This window comes from Eschrichtius robustus, chromosome 19 (assembly GCF_028021215.1).
Source record: "Eschrichtius robustus isolate mEscRob2 chromosome 19, mEscRob2.pri, whole genome shotgun sequence".
Taxonomy (NCBI): Eukaryota; Metazoa; Chordata; class Mammalia; order Artiodactyla; family Eschrichtiidae; genus Eschrichtius; species Eschrichtius robustus.
In genome coordinates this window covers 7,832,863-7,853,851 of record NC_090842.1, presented here as the reverse complement: position 1 = coordinate 7,853,851, position 20,989 = coordinate 7,832,863, and the positions used below count along the sequence as shown (strand labels likewise).

At 49.5% G+C, this 20,989-nt stretch overlaps 1 protein-coding gene across 1 annotated transcript in view; it reads right to left on the bottom strand.

Annotated features, from left to right (window-relative positions):
• Positions 1-20,989, bottom strand: part of LOC137752350 (polycystin-1-like protein 2) — an 81,607-nt gene that overhangs the window by 16,605 nt on the left and 44,013 nt on the right. Inside the window, 15 exon segments of the mRNA XM_068527086.1 lie at positions 633-695; positions 697-851; positions 1,545-1,744; positions 4,112-4,162; positions 4,164-4,256; positions 5,889-5,940; positions 5,943-6,066; positions 8,666-8,767; positions 10,888-11,118; positions 14,809-15,002; positions 15,572-15,794; positions 18,471-18,523; positions 18,526-18,601; positions 19,293-19,419; positions 20,460-20,584. Coding sequence (XP_068383187.1) covers positions 633-695; positions 697-851; positions 1,545-1,744; positions 4,112-4,162; positions 4,164-4,256; positions 5,889-5,940; positions 5,943-6,066; positions 8,666-8,767; positions 10,888-11,118; positions 14,809-15,002; positions 15,572-15,794; positions 18,471-18,523; positions 18,526-18,601; positions 19,293-19,419; positions 20,460-20,584 — 1,869 coding nt within the window.

The following is a 20,989-nucleotide window of genomic DNA, read 5'->3' as shown; positions in this document are numbered from 1 at the left end:
TGCAGATGGAATTCTTTCTGTGTGCTTCCAGCCTGCAATCTGTTTGAAAGTATAATATTTTGTACATAGTAGGTACGCAAAAATGTGTGTGCATGTGTGTGTATATGTTGTAGGTGTTTGCGTGAATATTTATATGTGCCTGTGTGTACATGCATGTAAACATACGTATGTGGTATGTGTGCACTTGTGTGTACCTGTATGTGTGCAGGTGTGTTTGCAGGCATGCATATCTGTGTACATGTGCACGCATGTACATGTAGGTGTGGGGTGTATGTCTGTGGGTGTGTACACGTGGCATGTGTGTATGCATTCATGTGTAGGTGTGTGTATGTGTACATGTGTGCACTGTGCAGATATATGTGTGTGTATATGTGTGTACACGTGCACATGTGTACATGTTTGTAGGTGTGTGTGATGTATGTGAATGTGTGCACATGTGGCATGTGTGTATGCATGCATGTGTAGGTATATGTGTGTACTGTGTGCACATATGTGTATGTGCATGTGTACGCAATTGATGAATCTCAGTGACTGATGCTGTCTGACAACATGGGTTGTAGGCTTCAAACCCCAGTCCCCACCCCCTTCTGCCCAGGCTAGAGCTCCCCACACTGCCGAGGTTGAGGACCCGCCTTGGTCACTGCTTCAGGTGTCAGAAGACCATCCCCCACAGGCTGCGGTGAGGGGGCCAGGCTGAGGGGGCCCCCCATCCCATTTCCCAGCGTTCTGCTCCTTGGTTACCCAAGGACGGGTGTTCCAAAAAATCTGAACGATCAGGAGGTTGCTGGGAAACATGAGGAGTGAGCTCTCCAGCCCAATCATCACTTCCTGCCAAGTGAATTCGATTTTACCTGGGGCAGTGGAGGGAAGGGGTCAAGGGGAGAGTCCCCTCCCCCCTTCCAGAAGGTGGCTGTGCAGTAAGGGTTAACCTTGCCCAAAGAGAGGTCTGCCCCTTGAGTGGCTCCTGGGAGGTGACCACTGAGCCCTTGGGCTGTCCTGCCTGGTGGGTATGCCTTTGTTTACCTGGGGTCTTGGGCCACTCCATATAGTCTATGCTAACAGTGTGATTTATGGTGGGGGCCTTGGTTGCACCGTATCACCTCAACCTCTGGAGGGGCTGGAGGCTAAGGTCGGCCATACTGGGGTCAGCCATGTCTATGTGAGCATGCCCCAATAAAAACTTTGGACACCAAGGCTCGGGTGAGCATCCCTGGCTGGCATTACTCCATGTGTGTTGTCACACGTCATTGTCAGGAGGAGTGAGCGCTGTCCAGACTCCACTGGGAGAACGTAACTGGAAGCTCCATGCTTGGTCTCCCATGGACCCTGCCCCACGTGCCTCTTCCCTTTCCTGATTTTGATCTGTATCCTTTCTCTAATAATTATGAGTATAATAAGGCATTTCTGACTACTGTGAATCCTTCTAATGAATCACTGAACCTGAGGGTGGTCTTGGGACCTCTGGAATTGCAAAGCATTTCTGGGGCAGTGACAGTTCGTGTCCACCAGCCACTAGCCCTGATCGCCATGACAGTGGGAGTTACCCAAGTCCATCTTTTGCTCATCTGGGTCCTTGGGGACAGCCCGGAACATGGTGGTGGTCAGTATGGTGCAGAGGAGCAGCGAGAAGCAGCAGGACACCTGGTGGACATGGGTGAAGTTGCTCCAAGCTGAGCTGCTAAAGATGGAGTACCAAATGTGGCCATCCTGGAAGCCTGTGGAGGTCTTCATGAAAAACAGGTGGCTGTGGACAGGCCAGGGGAGAGGGACAGGCATTTAGGGGGACAGGAATGGGGAGAAGCCTAGTCTCTTTGGCGCAATCCTGGGATGAGAGGGAGGGATTTGTTTCTAAAATTCATCATCTGTTTTTTTCTTTTATAGAAGAAATACAGCATCATAGTAGCATCACTTCAGGTTAACGATGGGGACTCTGGACGGAGTGGCTGGAACCCTAGACAGCCCTCTTGCTACTGTGTGACCTCAGGTAAGTTACTTTACTCTTTGTACCTCAGTTTACTCATCTGTAAAATGGGGGTAATAACAGAACCTGCCTCACTGGATTGTTGAAAGGATTAAAAATGATAATTTTTGTAAAGCATTTGGCAAAGTAGCTGGCATATAGGTGAGTGTTCATCAGTGTTAGCAATAATTCTTGTTATAATTTTCTTTTTTAAAGCAAGGAACATGACTTTTTTTTTTTTTTAAATGGGAAATATTTATTTATTTATTTATTTATTTATTTATTTATTTTTGGCTGTGTTGGGCCTTCGTTTCCGTGCGGGGGCTTTCTCTAGTTGCGGCGAGCGGGGGCCACTCTTCATCGCGGTGCGTGGGCCTCTCACTATCGCGGCCTCTCTCGTTGCGGAGCACAGGCTGCAGACGCGCAGGCTCAGTAATTGTGGCTCACGGGCCTAGTTGCTCCGCGGCATGTGGGATCTTCCCAGACCAGGGCTCGAACCCGTGTCCCCTGCATTGGCAGGCAGATTCTCAACCACTGCGCCACCAGGGAAGCCCTATAATTTTTATATAATAATATATAATTCTAATGTTATTTGTTTTTTTATAATTAGGACATTAGAGAATAGTGGTTAAAAATCCCAGGCTTTGGGTTCAGACCCAGTTTGAGAGAATAAAAATTGTGAGACAGGGTTTCTGAAAATGGCACCACATTCTCCTAAAGAACCTGTATTATCTCCCTATGAGTAGAATGTAGTTTAACCACAGGAGCTGTTCAAAGGCCCAGATTCTGCTAAGAGTGTCCAGAGTAGAGATTCCCAGCTGCCGCCTGTCCTGATTGGTCAATGCCAGAACCCTCCAGGGTTGTACGATACTCTGTCACTCGGGCGTGTGCCGGTGGCCTGGACTCAGAGTAAAGGTGCAGAAAGAGAGAGGTCAGTTGCCAACAACAGGGATTGTCCATGTTATTCGTCTTATTCAACAGATATTTGATGCCCCTGGTGCTGTGTCCCAGGCTCTCTGCTGGGCACCAGGGATTCACAGGAGGGATGAGGAGCTTTTGCCTTCAGAGAGCTCCTTGCCGAGTTTCTAGGCATCACGTGTGCTGATGCACTCGGAGATAATATCTGCTTCTGGAATTGAGTACTCAGTGTGAGCCGCATAGTGTGCCAAGCACATTACTACATCGTTTCATGGGACCTGGGATCCCCTATGGGGCAGGCACATTGAACTCGTCATTTTTCAGATGCAGAAGCTGAGACCTGGAGAGGTGCGGTGACGTATCCAAGGTCACGCGGCAAGTCAACAGCAGGCGTGTGGGACTTTGTGATCCGTGCCCACGTCTGTGTTATACCTGTGTTGGGGTCCAAGTCTCTCTGATTCAGACTTTTTCCCCCTTGGAGGCTGAGATGCTCACGGTGGCAGCTGGGAGGAAAAGTCGTCTTTCAGTAAATGCACTAGAAGCAGACTGAATGCCCATCCATAGGAGAGTGGCTGTGGGACATCCATTCTGTGGAATAGCACGCAACCAATAAGGAAAATTTGACCCAAACATACCCTCCTGGAAGGATGTGCGTGATATATCATTAAAGAAAAAAGGCAACATATTTAGAGTAGCATGCCATTTAAAAAGTTATAAAATAACGATCTGTGGTGTTGTGTGTGTGTGTGTGCACGTGCATGTGTGTACATTTGTATCTGCTTATTTGTGTTTGGGGACGGATGTGGAAGGATGCGCAACAGGAAAGGGGGTGAGGGAGTGAGTAAAGCAAGGGGAAACATGCTGAAAAATGCATCTAGGATAAAAGAACATGAAGAAGAAGCTCCAGGTGGCCAGATGTTGAATCACCGTTCAGATCAGTCTGTTCACTCATATAAACAATATTATTCTGTGACATTCGTAAGTAAATATGGATAAGTGTTCTATAACTGTTATCACCATCTGAAGATAATTCTGTCTTGGAGGGTCCATGTCCCTTCAGGGCCCTTTAATTGCAACAAGAAAAACTGGTTATTAATGTCACGCACTCAGAGCTGCCCCGGCCCACTAGCTGAAATGTGCTTTTATTTGGCTGTGACTGAATTATAACGCACCTTCCCTAGAGATGAAAGGACAAAGTAAAGAGCATTTGCTTAAAAAGAAAAAATATAGTACCTGAATTGTTTCCTGTCCTGCTCTGTGGCCACTGGAAATACTTTGTCAAGGACAGTCTCCGACATCGATGGACAGCCACGAGTTGCAGAGGAAGTACCACTTCCGGTCCATTGCCAGGTCATGCACCAGCACCCAGCTCACGTACCTGGAAGGGACCCACACTTTTGAGGATAATGTGGTGGGGGGATGAGACTTCTTTGGACCCCACGAAGGTCCAAACCTGAGCCCAAGAACGAGAACTCTTGGAAAGAGACTTTGTATTTTTCTTCATTGCTCTTGGTGCCTTGATCAAAATGCCCCAATCAGTGGGTGAATTTGGCCTCATGTGGGGAGTTCAGCTAGTGTAGACTGCCAGCTTGGAGGTTGCCAGGTTTTCACAGATATGCTGCAAAAGTGTGCATTCTGAAACTGTGAACCCTCATGCAGGGCAGCAAGCCCAGGGTCACCGGGCTTTACAAGTGAGGAAGGCCAGGTTGTTGTGTGTACAGGGAGGTGCAGGCTTGAGCACACGAAACTCTGTCCTCCTGTGGGCTTCCATCCAGAGAATGAGCCTGCCGTCCATTCAGCACTTCGTGGCGATCATCTAACCTGATTTAGATCTTTGAGGCCCAGGGAAGAAATGAAATCATCTTGCCTCTGCTGGGAGGCCAGATCCAGCAGCAGTTGCTTTACAGGGAAATAAGAGTAATGATAACAAGAGGCACTCTTTATTGAGCATTTACTGCACAATGGGGACTGTGCTAAGAAGCTCCTGACATGCATTTTCTCCTTTCTGGAAGGGTAGTCCCATCAGGCATGCCAGAGCCACCTCTGTTGAGGTCACGCAGCCTCCTGGGGAAGCTGACATCCCCAGTGACCTTTGGGTACAGAACCTGGGTGTGATCAAAACCCAGGCATCTCAGCCCAGCTCAGGACAGCTCTAGAGCCCCCTGTGTGGTCAGCTGAGCTGTCTGTGGGCTGCATCAAAGCTCTTCTCCTTCTGCCCATCCTGCCTCCTTCCCTCCCTGCCCAGGGGCTGATCCCAGGCACTCCTTGGATAAACAGCCTCCATATTCAACTCCATCTCAGAGCCACTTCCCAGGAACCAACCCTACAGCTGAGGGTCTTAGAGCATTAATGTATTAGTGTTTTTGCCTTAGATGAGTCAAAGACAGTGGTCTAAATGCTGTGTTTTCCTAAAGCTGCCAGCCACCGAAGAGTGTTCAGTCTGGAGACCACCCATCTGGGTCACTAGTTTTGGCCTCAGACAGTGGGAAGGAGTCTTGGCTCTGAGCTTGCCAGCTGTGTGACCTGGGCAAGTCAGTTATCTTTCCCGAGCTTAGATTTTCCCACCTATAAAACAAGGATAATAACAGCGCTTGTCCCAGAGGGTCACTGTGAGCATCCAGTGAGAAAAGCACAGGAAGACTTAACTTAGTGCTCTGCAGAAGAGCTCTTCTTAGGTCTTCTCCTGGAGAATCAGCCCAATGTCTCATGTACTTTCCTCCTAGTGGGCAGAGTTTGTCTTTGCAATAGGCGTCTATCCCATTTTACAGATGGGGAAATGGAGGGCTAAATGACAGGTTGATGCTGCAGATGTGTCAAGGGAGGGACTAGCATTGTGTGGCCTGTGGACTGGTGGGCCTCTCTGACCCTTGGTTTCCTCATCTGTGAAATGGGGATCCATTCTGTGCGTCTCACAGAGGCTCGTGAGGATCAGCAAAGCAGCAAAAGCACAATGCCCAGCCTTGGACCTGGCACTTGGTAGGTCCTTGTGGTTTACCCTCCCCTGACTCACCAGGATGGCTGGTCCCCTGAGTTGTCATGCCATAGCCGCAGGCTCCTCAGCTCCCGCGGGGAAACAGGGTGGAGAGTAAGAAGACATCCACTCCTCCTCGCTCAAAAACCGGGATGTCGGGGTCTGACAGGTGGTGGGGCTCGCTCTCTCCATCCAGGCCATATAGGGAGACAGTCCCCTGAAATCCAGAGACCAGTAGTGACCAACTCCACGTGGTAACAGAGCCCCGTGTTTCACTGGAGGTGTTGAAAAACCAATGAAACCCAACAAAGCATGGCCTTTTCACCTCTTCTCCTCCCATCTTGGACCTGCCAGAGTTATTTTTCAGTTGTGTGAAGATTTAGGGGTGACACTATCTGCATTCACATCTTTGAGATGAGTTATACTCATAAAATGCTTCCTGGTGACCTTTTCAAACTTCTCGAATATTTATTTGAAAGGGCCATAGGGCAAGAACTGGTTTTTCTCCCTAGCAATTATATTCTCAGTGCCTCCCAGAGTTCCCGGCATTGAGACAGGAATGAATGATGGCCCACTACTTTGAAAATACATATTCCCAGGCCCCACTCCAGACCTACCAAGAATACTGGGCACAGGGCTCAGGAATCTGTATTTTTCTGAAGCCATCCCGGTGATGGCTGGTGACCATGCCTGATTTCCTGAGCCAAAACCAACTACAGCAGATGACACCTATGCTCCACTGACATCCATCACTCAGCCTCACCACTGTGGGGTTCCCATGTCCAACTGCCAGCAGCTGTGCCTCTTTCCCTGGGGGTTTCTTTGGCTGTTAGAGCAGCAGGTTGAAGGTAGCAGAGACCTGATGGCCCCTGCAGGCCATTTTCCACCAATGACTGGTGGGATTGGTGGATAACTAACCCAGTTCACTTAGTCCTCAGCTGGGATGACTTTGAGGCCCACATTCCTTACTGTTTTCCAGAGTTCCCCAGTGGGATTGGGCTGCAGTTGCCCACAGGGGTAATGGGTTTGATTATGCGCCCCTTATTTGTTCCTTCCCTTCCCCACCTGGCTTCCCACTCCTGTATGTGGTGTCCTGGGATCCCCTCTCAAATCAACTACCTGTGCTTGAATCCCTGTTTCAGAGTCGGCTTCTACAGCAGAGTCTCCACTGTAGACTTTCTCATTCGGATGATTTCCTTGCTCTGGGGCTGTCCTGTGTGCTGCAGGATGTTTAGCACCATCCCTGGCCTCTCCTCGCTAGGCGCCAGGAGCATCTCTTCCTGTCCCAAGTTGTGACAACCAAAACCACTTCCAGCATTGCTAGCTGTCCCTGGGGGCCAACCAGTTGAGAACCACTGTGCCAGGAGAACCGAACTAAGACAGTATCAATTGAAATGTGACTGCAACTCTCCATGAAGAGAAATGGCCTGTGGATCACAGATTTTCATTCTTTCTTTCCCTGTAAGGTCAGCTCTTCAGTGTCAAATGGAAGTGGGATGGATGTTTCATTAGATGGATGAAAGTGATTCCTGCATTTATTCAACAAATCGTTACTGAGCACTTACTCTGTGTTAGCTGGTTGAGGCCCTAAGATGCAGCAATATTAATTTTTTTAATTTAAATAAAAATAACATAAATAAAAATAATAAGATATAAATAATAAGATTTTTAAAATAAAAAGTAAAATGTAAGTGGACACATGTCCTGCTCTCACGGAGCCTAATGTCATTTTTTAAAAAACAGGGACTTCCCTGGTGGCGAAGTGGTTAAGAATCCGCCTGCCAATGCAGGGCACACGGGTTCGAGCCCTGGTCTGGGAAGATCCCACATGCCGTGGAGCAACTAAGCCCGTGCGCCACAACTACTGAGCCTGCGCTCTAGAGCCCGCGAGCCACAACTACTGAGCCCACGTGCCTAGACCCCGTGCTCCGCAGCAAGAGAAGCCACCGCAGTGAGAAGCCCTCACGCTGCAACGGAGAGTAGCCCCCACTCGCCGCAACTAGAGAAAGCCCGCGCACAGCAATGAAGACCCAACGCAGCCAAAAAATAAATTAATTAATAAAAAACAAAAACAAAAAAACAATGGAGATTTCTCCGGGACAGTACACACAGTGCCTGTGGTTCTCAAACTGTGTTCCATGGAGCACAATTTCAGTGAAGGAAGCTTGGAGGCTGCTGCAGGGGATGCTACAGTCTGATGAGTGATAGGGTGAGGCCAGACTTAACTAAGGATGCTGAGACATGACAGAGACAACCTGCTGTATGCTCCACAGCTAAACTTAAGGATTTCAGAGAATTCATAAACAAATGGAATTGTGTCCTTATTACCTCTAGTCAGCCTTCTCAGGGACAGATGGATGCCAGCTAATCAGTTTTCCTAAAAAATGTAATTCAAGGCTCATTTTCAAATGGTTGCCATTGTTTGTTTCTTTCCTTTCTCCCCTTTCTCTTAGAAATTCTGTTTTCCCCTTTATTCATTGATAACAGTCTACTGACTGTTCTTCATATGTGAGCACATTTGCGTGCAGGTAACCAGCTGTCTGAATTATTTTTTAGTAGGGTTAAATGAGAAGACCAGTGAGTACAGTACCAGACCCCAACTCTCCCTTAATCCACTCCTCCTTTATATTTTTAAATATTGGGGCTTAGGGTGTTATTTTGTCTGGCAAAAAAGATACTTTTCTCAAAAAAAAAAAGCAAAAGTGAAAAAACCGTACAACAGAATCCACTGGGCTAACGTAACTCAACAACGGACTGGCAAGCGCTTTGCTGAGTGGGACGTGCGGATCAACCGAGGTGTCTTGCAGGTCAGGTACCTTTGAGGAAGTGGCTGCCCCCCTCCCGTGTCCGGTATAAACTGTCACCAGGTAGTGGTACTGGGCAAAGGGGTCATTGTCCTCCAGCACTGTGACCTTCACCTGGACAGAAGGATGGCATTAGGAGGGCTCTGCTTGGTGGGTTCATCCACCGCACAGCAGCCAAGGGTGAGTCGGGCATTCATGACAATTAAAGGGGGAAAGCAAAACTATGTATGCTATTGATTCATTCCATCAGGTGAGAACTGTTCTTTACAACAGCAGGGTTTTAAGTGAAAACCAAACTTTTAAAATAAAAAAGTACATTCAGTATTAAATATCACCCAAAGTAGTCAAATTGGAAGTGAACTTGGTATTAAGCTGAGAATGTTTGATGCTTGAGCTGATGAATGCAAACTCTGTTCATAAATAATTCCTCATAACCTTGGTAACCAGATTGTGCCTCTAAGGGAATTTAGAAGGAATGAATGTTAAGTTGTTTTAGCAGAAAATAAATAGCTGGAGTTGGTCAGAGGCTGCAGAGCGCTCTGTGATGAGCTGCCCAGATCTCCTGTCAATGGAGGGCTGTTTTCCCAGTTGCCGAGGTGGTGTGGCCAGGGATGCAAGAGTCTCCTCTGTCAAAGTCATGCCCCATCCTGGAGAGGCCGATATCTAAGAACAGATTGATGCATTGCCCAAGATCAAGACCTGGGCTTCTCAACCCAACTCAGGACAGTTATAGAGCTCCCCAAGGGGTCACCCAGCTGTCAGTGGGCTGCATCCCAGCTTGACTTCTCCCCCTGCCCATCCTGCCTCCTTCCCTCCCTGCCCAGGGGCTGATCCCAGGCACTCCCTGATAAACACCCTGCATACTTAACTCCATCTCAGAGTCTGCTTCCCAGGAATCAACCTAAAGCTGAGGGACTTAACGTATTAATGTTAAATCCCTTGGGCAAATCAAAGACAGCAGGATAAATGGGGCAACTATTATCTTTTTAGGTTTCATACCATCCTAACACCCTGAGAAGTATTGCTGTGTATAGGGACAGTAGGGAATGTTGAAAGTTTCAGAGCTTTGTGACAATGCATCCTTGTATTCGTTTGTGTGCTCAGTCACTCATGAATGTTTATTGAAGGCTACTATGTGTCAGATATGATGCCTGTATCAGAAAAATAATCAGAACTTTGTTGTCACAATTGGTTGCACAAATGGTTATTGTTTGGTCTCGTTTCTATCCTCAGACCTGACTTATCGTCAGGCAGATCTGGGTTTGAATTCTGGCCCCTGGGAGGGAGGTGGCTTTGGACTAGTTAATTGCCCTCTCTGCTCCTCACTTGCCTCCTCTGTAAAATGATAGAGGTGCTGTGCAGTAAAGGGTGAATTCAGCAGGCTTGGGTTATCCAAACCCCACACATTCCAAAGGATAGACTGGTTTTGGCCAGCTCGTGGAAGATAACCTCTAAGTCCTTGAAATAGCCTGCATGATAAGAGTGTCTGACTACGTGGGGCCTTGGGCCACCTCAGGCAGTATGTGCTAACGATGTGATCTGTGGTGAGGGCTTTGGGCCACGCTCTATCAGTCTGACCTGGGCAGGGATGGGGAGCAGTGGCTGCTGGAGACTAACTAAAGTCAGTCATGCAGGCTCCATACCTGTGGGACTTACTCCCAAGAAAACCCTGGGCACCAAGGCTCAGGGGAGCTTTCCTGGTTGGCCGTACTTCACATGTGCTATCACACGTCATTGCCAGAAGAATTCATCTGTCCCTAGGACTCCACTGGGAGAGGAATATTAGAAGCTCTTGCCTGATCTCTCCTGGACCCTTTCCTTTGCTGATTTTAATTTGCACCATTTTCACTATAATAAACCATAATCCTAAGGATAGTGGCTTTTTTAAGTTCTGTGAGTCCTAGCAAATCACTGAACTCGAGGGTGGTCTTGGGGACTCTCAACACAGTACCTTCCCCTTGGGGCTATCGTGAGCATTAAATGGGGGTTAATACCTGGCACATAGTAAATTCTCAATAAGAGGTCAGTTTCATACTCCTCCTGATACTTTGATGAACAAGGACATTTTACTGGTCAAGAAGCTGAGCGGCCAGCTTACCTGAGATGACTCCAGGGGTCAAGGCCTGGATTTGCAGCTGGCCCCTCAGCTCCCCACCTGGGCTCCATCCCCTGGAGCCCCTGCAAGGGGACACCCCTGCTCCTCCCTCCTGCTCCCGGGGACTGTGCAACCTCACCTTGGCCTGATCCTGAGCGTCTTTCCTCCTTGCGCAGATCACCACCAGCACGTAGGCCACACAGAGGCAGCCCACGATGGTCACAACCACAGGGTTGTCCTCGAAGGTGGCAAAGAGCTCAGCAGTCTGGCGGACGTCCACGGCATTGGGCATCACCGGGAATGTGCTTCCAAAGAAGGTGAGGTGGTTGCAGAGGCGGTGTGTCTGGGAGGGGATGGTCCGTGGTCCCACCTGCAGCCCCAAAGAGGCCCTGGTAGGAGTATTCAGGGAGCACATCCCCGCCCGCTCGAGCTCAAGGGAGGAGAACTGTGAGGGGTGGCCACTGTCCTGGGGAGGGGCTGGGGAGACTGCTGGGAGACCAGCTTGAGGATTCCTTTGGGCTTTTTTACTTAGTTAAAAATTAATTTTAAAATGCAGAGAATAATGTTTATAATAAGCATCTTTGCACCTGTCATTCTCAGTGAGCAACTGTGTCCATCCTGCCAGTCTGCTTTGCCTTTTTTAGGTAAGAAGTATTACGGGTAAAATTGAAGTCCCTTCTGTCTGCCAGCCTCCAAAAGCAGCCGTTATCACACATTTGGTGTGCATCCTTACATTACATTCTCCCACCGGGTGCTCCTTCACTAGGCAGGTGTTTGTTGGGTGCTACTTCCAGGCCAGGCAATGGGCAAGGTGCTGAGAGGACATTCAGGGTGACCAACTCATCTCAGATTGCCAGAGACTTTCCTGCTTCTCAAACTGAAAGCCCCCTTAGTCCTGGGCAAACTGGGGACTTTTTTTTTTTTTTTTTTTTTTTTTTTTTTTGCAGTGAGAACGATTAGAGCTTTAATGGACATTCAGTAACTTCTCAGTGGCCATTCATGCTGGGGCAGGGCCATGCAAGAAAAAGGGAAGGACAGATATTTAAATCCTAAGCTGGTGTCTCAGCACCAGGAAAAAATTCTCTAAATTTTACCCACCTTAGATCGAGGCACCTGCGGCCCCCCGTCCTGGGCTCCTGCTTTGAAGAGTCCCAGTCTAGCCATCCTTAGGCTGCGCCCTTCTGCACAGGATGAGGAGTCGGGGGCGGGGCGGGGCATGCCCACCACAACACATACCACTCAGCCAGGACTAGGGCGAGGTCCTAGGTGACCCCAGGAAAGATCCCCCCCTTAAATTTTGCACTCTAGATGCCTCACTTGCCTTACCTAGTCCTGGCCCTGGGACGCCCACTTTTAGATGGTGGTTTGGGGACCTGGACCTCAGAATTCCCTGTTACAGGGCCTGCCCAGACCCATTCCTCAGGATCGTCCTTCTGTGGAGGACTGGCTACTGCTGTGGCCATCCCTGGGCACAAGGGTGGCAAAATGTGGGGAAACGGGGTGTGTAGGTGGAACTTGGGCACAAGGTCCCTGGTGGTGTGGGGAATGCGGTTGGGGGAGGGAGGAGACAGGGATGAGGCAGGGCAGGCCTTCCCTAAAGCCCCCAGCCAGCTTGCAATCCACCCAGGGCCATTTGGTGGGTAAAGATTTAATTCAAACCCACAACCCAGCACTACCTTTTCATTCCAGGGTCCACAACGAGGTGGTAAGGTAGGAGGCAACAGAAAATACTGGCATGCGGAAAGTTCTGTGCCCAGCATCTGGTGAGGAAGAGCCCGCAGCAGCCCAAACATGCCCAGCAGGTAATTCTTTTACCTTTAACGAGCCACCGAGAGAGGCTGACCCCTCCAACAGCTATGGCGTCAACTGCTTTATTGACAGATTTCACATGGGTCTTAGTTCCATGTTTGCTCACTGTTTCCCAATCCTGGTCAGCGTTTGGCATACAGCTGTGGGTCTTACGGGAACCCTTGGCACACCCAGGAGGGGTGGGGTTGGTTCAAAAGAAGAAGCCCAAGCAAGTACCAGTGACAAGACCATCTCAGTGCTGGGAGCCCAGGGACCAGACCTGATTTATGCCTAACACCTTTGCCCTCCTGGGTTTTCACAAAGACTTGGAGGACAGTGGCTTTCCCAGTCTTTTCCAGCATGAGAGTCCTTTTGAAAACCATAAATTAATCTGGAAAGACCAGAAAATTTTCATGAGATCCCCTTGTGACAGTAGTTTCACCTTTAGTATCCTTCAAGAAAAATGTATAAATAAGAATGCAGTTCTCAAACCCCTTGCAATAATTCTGCATTTACCCACCCCGATAAGGTCTGCAGTTTACAGATTTGGAACTTTCTTTAGTTATTTTGAGAATACAGTGGTGTTTTTCCATCCAAACTTGGTGATCCCATTTACTTATTTTTTTCCCCATTCACTTATTTATGGTTCCTCAATGATCTCTGTATATCTGTATCAGCATCTATATCTGTATCAACATCTATATCTATAATGAGCATCAGGTACACAATATTGGGTTAATATAATTTTGGCACTGTAACGCAACTCCCACATTCTTTTGTACACCCCACATTCGTGTACGTGTGCATTAGTAGCTGTATATTCTTAATAACATAATAAGCACCTGGGAACCCAGGACTCCACTCAAAAGCTAGGAACTTTCCAATAAGTTACGTTTAGCTAAGTGGTCCTCCCCCAATCTGTCCCCATGCTCCCCCTCAACCCAACTACATGCAGAATCCTATGTCCATTGTTTTCCTTGATTTCCATTTTATATAGTTTTGTCTCCTCTATGCTCAGAGTGTCTAACACAGCAATCACTTTAATCTGTGGAGCACCTACTATGTGCCAGGCACCACATTAAGTACTTTATACCCCTAACCTCGTCTAGGTCCCACCCTGTGGTAAGTGGCAGCCATCCTTTATCCCCATTTGCAGATGGGAAAGTTCAGAGAGGTGGGGTGCCTTGTCCAAGGTCACCTTGCAAGTACTGATGACGTGGGATTGGACCCAAGTCTGTTTGATGGCAGAGCCGAGCCGCCAGCCCCTGCACCATCCTGTTCTGAGCCCCCGGCCTCGGAAGGCAGCCTGCAGCGGGTATTCTGCCAGCAACGTGGGGATCGGACAAGCTTTTGGTAGCAAGGACCCTAAAAGGTTGCAGCACACCCAGGGTCTCGTTCACGAGGTACAAAGACCTGTGCTTCAGGTGTGGGGGACCCACTGTCTCTTGGACATCTCAACGTGCCTTCGTCTCTTCTTGGCACTTTGGGGGGGGCTCCCTATGTGTGACAGCTGGAAGCAGGAGTTGACAAGGAAGCCAAAGATGCAGCAGAAACAAACCCGGAAGGAGCTTGGCTTTAAGTCCCCTTCTGTGGCTCTGCTGGGACCTGGCTTCTTACACTACTTATGACTGTTGTCATTGGACATATGTGCCATTTGCTTCTTGTCTGTGTCCTCTGCTAGACTGAAAGCTCACTGGTTTTTCTCATCATTGTATCCCTATCAGTTGGCCTGGCACCTGGTGAATATTTGTAGAATGAATGAAAGAAGGTATATGGTGTAGGGGATGGAGACAGGTGTGTGACAAATTTCAACTAGATGTGGAGGTGGCTGTTCTTGGGGAGGGTATGGAAGTGCAACAGAGGGAGACTGCAAACATCTGCCACCCAAAGAAGGTGGCATTGGATTGGGAGATCGAAGGGTGAATGGGAGTTTTTCAGGCGGGGTAGGGAAGAAGGGTGTCCTGGGGGAGACAGCAGCATATGCAAAGGCATGGAAGAAGGAAGGGGGACACTGATACCTCAGAGATGGCTTCTGATGGCCTCAGAGCCAATGTCTGTCACCAGGACAGTGTCATGGGCTTGGATCCTTGGAGGCAGAGCTGAGCTGCCCTGAGACAGGGATTTGATTGCAATTAGTAGGGCCACATGCCTCCAAGGGCTCTGTGAGCTCTGGAGAAGCAGTGCCTCACGTCGCTTAGAGCTTGTGCTCTGGGGACAGACCTGGGTTTGAGTCTCAGCTCTACCACCTTCTTCTTTGCTTCCCTTTCCTTACCTGGTACCCGGAGTTGTCCCAAGTCCCCTGGACCTCATCCCAGAACACACAATGGGACAGGAAGGTGGTGATGCCAACTGTGAAGTCCCTGCCGGGGGCCGGCTCCAGGTCAGACTGGGGGATCACAGTCAGGTAGTAGATGCCTTCTCCAAAATGCAGGTCCTCTGGGCTCAGGATCCATGTGGACAGCCCATCTGCAGGAAGGGGGGATCTGGGTCAGTCTGAAGCCTCATGGAAACTGGACTAGCATGATGGGAGAGGGGCACCAAGATGCCTTGGCAGGGAATCCGATCCTGATGGCCGCCCCGATGTCCTAGGAGTACTCTCTCCTCCTGAGACCAGGAGCATGGAAGAAGAGGCACTCCCAAGTCAGGGTGCTGAGCACGGCTGCCAAGTCAGACTGACCAGGGCTCAAATTCTGACTCTGTCCCTTCTTGGCTGTGTGACTTTGGACCAGTTACTTAACCTCTCTGTTTTTATCTGAAAAGTAGAAATTTCATTCATCTTCATCCCCAAGGGCTATTATGAGGATTGTAATGAGTTCATTTCTGTGAGTGCTTGTCAGCTTCTTCAGGGCATATAATAAGTGTTCACCTAATATCACCTAATAATAGTAATAATACCACCAACAAAAATACGCACTGAATGTAGCAAGTGTTTTTTCTCTTTTTTTTCTTTTTCCCTATGGCCCTGATTCTCAAGGTTTAAGCTGGTCACATCTGCCAGGAAGCAGCTCAAGAAACTGGCTCAGTGCTGGGACTACCTGGAGCAGCCTTTGGCAGGAGGTGAGCTTGGGCATTGTAGCTGGTCTCGTTGGGGTGCTAGCCGTAGCCCAGGCTGAGCCCGAGTGGGATGTCAGGTCTGCAGTGCAGCTGGATCCCCAAAGCCACGCCCCCTGAAGCCAGGTTCACCCACAGAGCTTCAGGTCTGGTCAGGTTCAACACAGTTGGCTCACTGTGTCTTTCTGAAAGCCGAGGCAGCAGGATCTGTCATCAGAAACAGTCAAATCAAGGGTGTGCCAGGACGGGAATGCCAGTGAGCGTCAGGGCTGCTGGGCAGGGTGAGCCCCTGGGGACCTGAAATCCACCCTGCGCTCTGCTCTTTCCACTAGTTTCCAGGGGCTGCCGTGACAAATGACCACAAACCTGGTGGCTTAAAACAACACAAATTTATTCTCTTACAGTTCTGGATGCCAGAAGCCCAAAACCAGTCTCACAGGTTTTGCAGCCCTGCAGTTGGCAGGGCTAGTTCCTTCTGGAGGCTCCAGGGCAGAATCCACTTCTTTGCGTATTCCAGCTTCTGGAGGTGCCTGCAGTCCTTTGGCTCATGACCCCTCCTTGCATCACCCAACCTCTTGCTTCTGTCATCAAATCACCTTTTCCTTTTCTGGAGTCAACTCCCCCTCCGCCTGCCTCTTATAAGGACCTCTTGATGACACTGGGCTCACCCAGATAACCCAGGATCATCTCTATATTTCAGGATGTTTAACTTGAATCACATCTGCAAAGTCCCCTTTTGCTATGTCAGGTGACATATTCACGGCTCAGGGATGAGGATGTGGATAGCTTGGGGACCTTTATTCAGCCTGTGCTCATCAAGCTGTTCACCGCAGCTTGGGGCTGCATCTGCACAGAAAGTGCACAAGGGTGCATCTTTCTAGTTTGCACAAAGGTGGCATATGAGCTAGTGGTGGTGTTGATCAAAGAGTAGAACAAGTAAGATTAAGTTAGGAGCACAGGCCGCAGAGGCACAGAGATCTCTCTTTGATCTTGGCTCTGCCCTATATTAACTCTGGGACCTCTGACCAATTAACAGACCACTTTGAGCATCAGTTTCTTTTCTTTTCTTTCTTTTTTTTTTTTTTTGGCCTCACTGCGCGGCTTACGGGATCTTAGTTCCCCGACCAGGGATCGAACCCAAGCCCTCAGCAGTGAAAACACGGAGTCCTAACCACGGGACCGCCAGGGAATTCCTGAGCCTCAGTTTCTTGTCATCAGTAGAATACATAGACTCATGGTGATTATTCAAAATGTTATCATATACAAAATACTGAGTCAAGTGCCAGATACACAATAGCGCTCAACAATTAGTTGCTGCTATTCCTCTGCTTTTACTCTTACGTTAGAATTTCTCACAACCACTCTCCATTTAATCAGCTCTCCAGATTAACTGATGCCCTCCATCCCCTTTTAAAAACAGACTGATTAATGCCCACCATGCACTTTTTATTTGCTCCTGGTGGCCCTCTACGGTAGACACAGGAATATGCCACCCAGCTCTTCCTTCCAGGAAGGACCTCCTACCCAGTCACAGGGAGTATGGTCATCAGACAGGCTCCAGCTCTCAGCTCCTTCAGGGTCTGCCGTGAAGAATTTATTACTTATATTTCCTAGGAGCGGAGGACCTGCCATGCCAGCAGGCAGGGCCACAGGGGAAGCACTCGGTCAGGATGCAGAAGCAGGCAAGGGGGAAAGCCTAGTCCACAGCTTTACTGGGGTTTCCACAGGAAAGGCAAGACAGGGCATAGAAAACAGCTTAGGATTGGCCAGTCTGAATAATTCCAGCAGACTTTGGCTATAAGGCTGGTCTCTAGTTGGTACCTGGCCCTGGGATGATTTGGGGCAGAGCTTGAATATTGGCCTGGTGAGTGAGTGAGATAAAGGGGGTGGTTGGGGTATAGACTCAGGACTGGTTGGTTTTCACATGAAAGGTGTGCCCTGGCAGAGCCCTTGCTCTCTCTGAGAGCTGGCCGGCCCTGGGAAGGGCAGTCTCTCCCCGCCAGCAAGATTTTTAAGATATCAAAACATCATAACATACAGAAGATAGCAAACACGATTGCTAGAGCCCTGGTGGCTGCTACTTGCTGCAGAGCCCCCTCTGGGTTGACTGAGCCTTTGTGGAGTCTGGATTGTAGTCTGACTTCTGTCCAATCCTGTTTTCTTTCTTCACTCTCCACAGGCGTTGATCTCTAGCAAGCATCTTGCACCACGAACACCTTCTCAGTGCCGGCTTCCAGGGAACACAACCTACGACATCTCCTCTCTAGTAATTCTGGCAGCCCCTCCTACCTGTCAGGCTGTATGCTCAACAATAGACAGTTGTGTCTGATCCCACACTTGCTAACGTCCATTGTACTGGTGATCGTAAGGGTCCATTTTGATGATAGCTCTCATAGAGTGATAAGTTGACAAAGTAGGAGTGTAAAAGAACTATTTGCATAAAAACTTAAGTTGAAGGCTTTGAGAAGACTCAAAGATGAGTGGGGACAAATTGTTATTGAATTAGTCACTGATGAGAAAACTGTAGAAGATTGGGAAGAAAGTCATTAAAATCTCAAAAGAATCTGAACTTGTATTGTACCAGTGTGCCTACATTTTTTATTCACTTTAAAGAAAATCTAACTATGATTTATGTAGTGAAGATGATTAAAATTCCAATCAACAGATTTAAAGAAACTTTCAGTTGTACACCTTAAGATTGATAATGACGTACATTTATAGTTTTACGTTAAAATACAACGCTTAAGGGAGGGTGAAGATCATTTTTAATGATTCTCTTCTTTAATCTTTCTTTTTTTCCATAACCGACCAACTTTTGGTCCTGACCAAGTTGAAAAAGAAGACAGAAGCACTTCCTGACTTCTGAGAGCGCCCCAAGTCCACCTCGATATTCTCCGACAGATTCTTCACAGGGATGAGCTGCCCACCAGGGCTGACAGAGAGAGGCCACCAGCAGTTTCGCTGACGTCGAAGTGACTTCAGGCTGGGAGTGGGTTCTCTGGGAAACTCATCATCTGAAACCAGGAGCAAAGAGTGTCAGCCAAGGGCCCCAAAGGCCGGAAGGTGACTAGGTCCCTGTGGGAAGGATGAGGTTTCCTAAGATGGGATGGACAAGTGGCTCTTGCCCTGTGGGGTGACTGGGAGGGCCCCGCCTTTAGCTGCTGCTGTCTGTCCTGGTATGTGTCTCCCTTTCAGGGTTGTGGCTTCAGAAAGCTGGGCCTAGAGACCCAATCGGACTTGTTACAGCCGAGCAGTTACTGGGCTATAAACAGTCTGAGCCTTTCTTCCTGCAAAGCCAGCAAGTCTCTAAGAGAAAGAAGTTTGTCTGCTTTCTCTGAGGCTCAAGGAGCAGAGAGTCAGAGGTGCCCTAATTTGGGAATGGAAAGAGCCCTGAGTTTACTGTTTCCTAGCTATGGAACAAAGTCTGAAGAGCTTAATTTCCAATGACTAATTAAACCAGGGCTGCTGGAGAAATTCCACAACACAGTGGAAAGAGGATGGACTGGGGAGTCAGAGGCCTGGGTCTGAGCCCCAGCTCTGCCACTTTGCTTGTGGTCTCAGGCAAGTCACTGAACCTCACCTGTAAAATGGGCATAATAATTCCATAATTGACAGGGTTGTTATCAACATAAATGAGCAAATATATGTGCAGGTGCTTTGCAAACTCTAAAGGGCTGTTCCCAAGGAGGTTCCTTCCATTGTTACCCTTATGTCCACAGGCACTCTACCGTCCTCCATGGAGCCAAGGGAGGGGGCAGCGGGCAGGGTGAAGGTCGCAGAGCTGGCAGCAGCAACGTGCACAGGGGAGCCTCGCTAACTCCGGGGCTGTATTCTTTCCACAAGGTGAGAACAGAGGTGCCAGGAGAGAGGGGAGAAGGTCAGAGTCAGAGGAAGACCTGCCCACCTCTTGCTCTACAGGGATCCCGGCTTTAGCATCAGAGTGGGCGGCTCTTTTGTGATCCCTGTAGATAGTTCTGAATATTTGCATCAGTAGGAGCAGCATAAAAGGCAGCCAATGTTTCCACTCTGGGCTGGCAGCTCCATGAGGACAGGGCTGTGGCCAGCTTTGCCTACTGTGGCACCCCAGTGCCTAGAGCAGCGCCTGGCTCGTGATGGTGGTCAGTACATATTTTGTTGAATGAGTAAATGAGCTTGGCTGTAGACATTTCTCCAGACTTACCTCCCCTACCTACTTGACCTCTGATGTCATGGGCTCCCATAAAACCATCTTTACTGGCCTTTGACCTCATCACATCTGAGTAGCCTGGGGGTCTGGTTTCGGTTCCTGGTGCTGATCAGGATGCTGCTTTGGGAAACTGCCCCTGGGATCGAGGAGTGCAGCCCTGGCAGGAGGAACCAAGGGAGGGTGCTCGGTGCCGGGGCTCTCAGTGTGCCTGCAGCGTCGTCCAGCCCACGACTGTCAGGGGGAGGGATGGAAGGGGGAGGCCATCCCCAGGTACTGCAGGAGGGCTCAGTGAGAGGTAGGCAGGAGCTCCACGGACAAACTCCCAAGGCAAGTGCCTCTGGAATCCCCACAGGTCCACGGAGCAGCAGGCTTGCCAGACACACTCCGGGTGAGGTTAAAAGTGGGCTAGTCCACTTCATTCTGCCCCCTCACCTGCACAGCCCACCGTGACCCGTCTCTCGGGACACATGCGTGGCTCTGACACTAGCATGGCACTCACCACCTCCCTTCCTGTGCTGCACAGACACCCAACACGGGGACCTTCTCTTGGTGAAAAGCCCTTTCCACTTTAGGTCCCATCACTCCCCCACTGCCAGGCAGGTCTCCTGGGCTCTGCCTGTCACAGGGTCTTGGGATGTGGATGTGGCATGAGCCAGGTCAGGGGATACCACAGTATAGCCGGTTACCTGTTTGTGTACACGGAGATGGAGGGGGCGGCCAGCGTGGCTGGAAGGCCCCCGGGCAGTCCCCCCGGCAGGACGGCGGCCTGCATGTGCCCCACAGCTCCCAGCAGCTGGGACACTATGGCTGTCTGGAAAAGGAAACAGGGGACACTGCTGTGGACTGGTGTCCGTATACCACCTCTGGCTACTGCCGCCAGGCTAGTGTGCCCTTTGGCAGGGACGGGGAGAGGGCAGAGGAGCAAGGCGGAGACCATGATGGAAGGCCCTTTACTGGGCACCAGGTGCTGTAGGGAGCCAAGAGTAAGCACTTAGAAGACTCCAGCCTCTGCCAGCAGGTGCTTTACAACCCCTGTTTGGCAGACGGGGAGACAGAAACACAGAGAGAGTGATGACTTGTGGAGGCCACGCACTGATAAGGGGAGGCGCCGGGGTCACGGCAGGGCTCACTATGCCCCTGTCCGTGCTGCTCCGTTGGACCCTGACATCTGCCCACAGCCCAGGTCTTATTCGTGGGGAAATGGAAAGTCACAGGC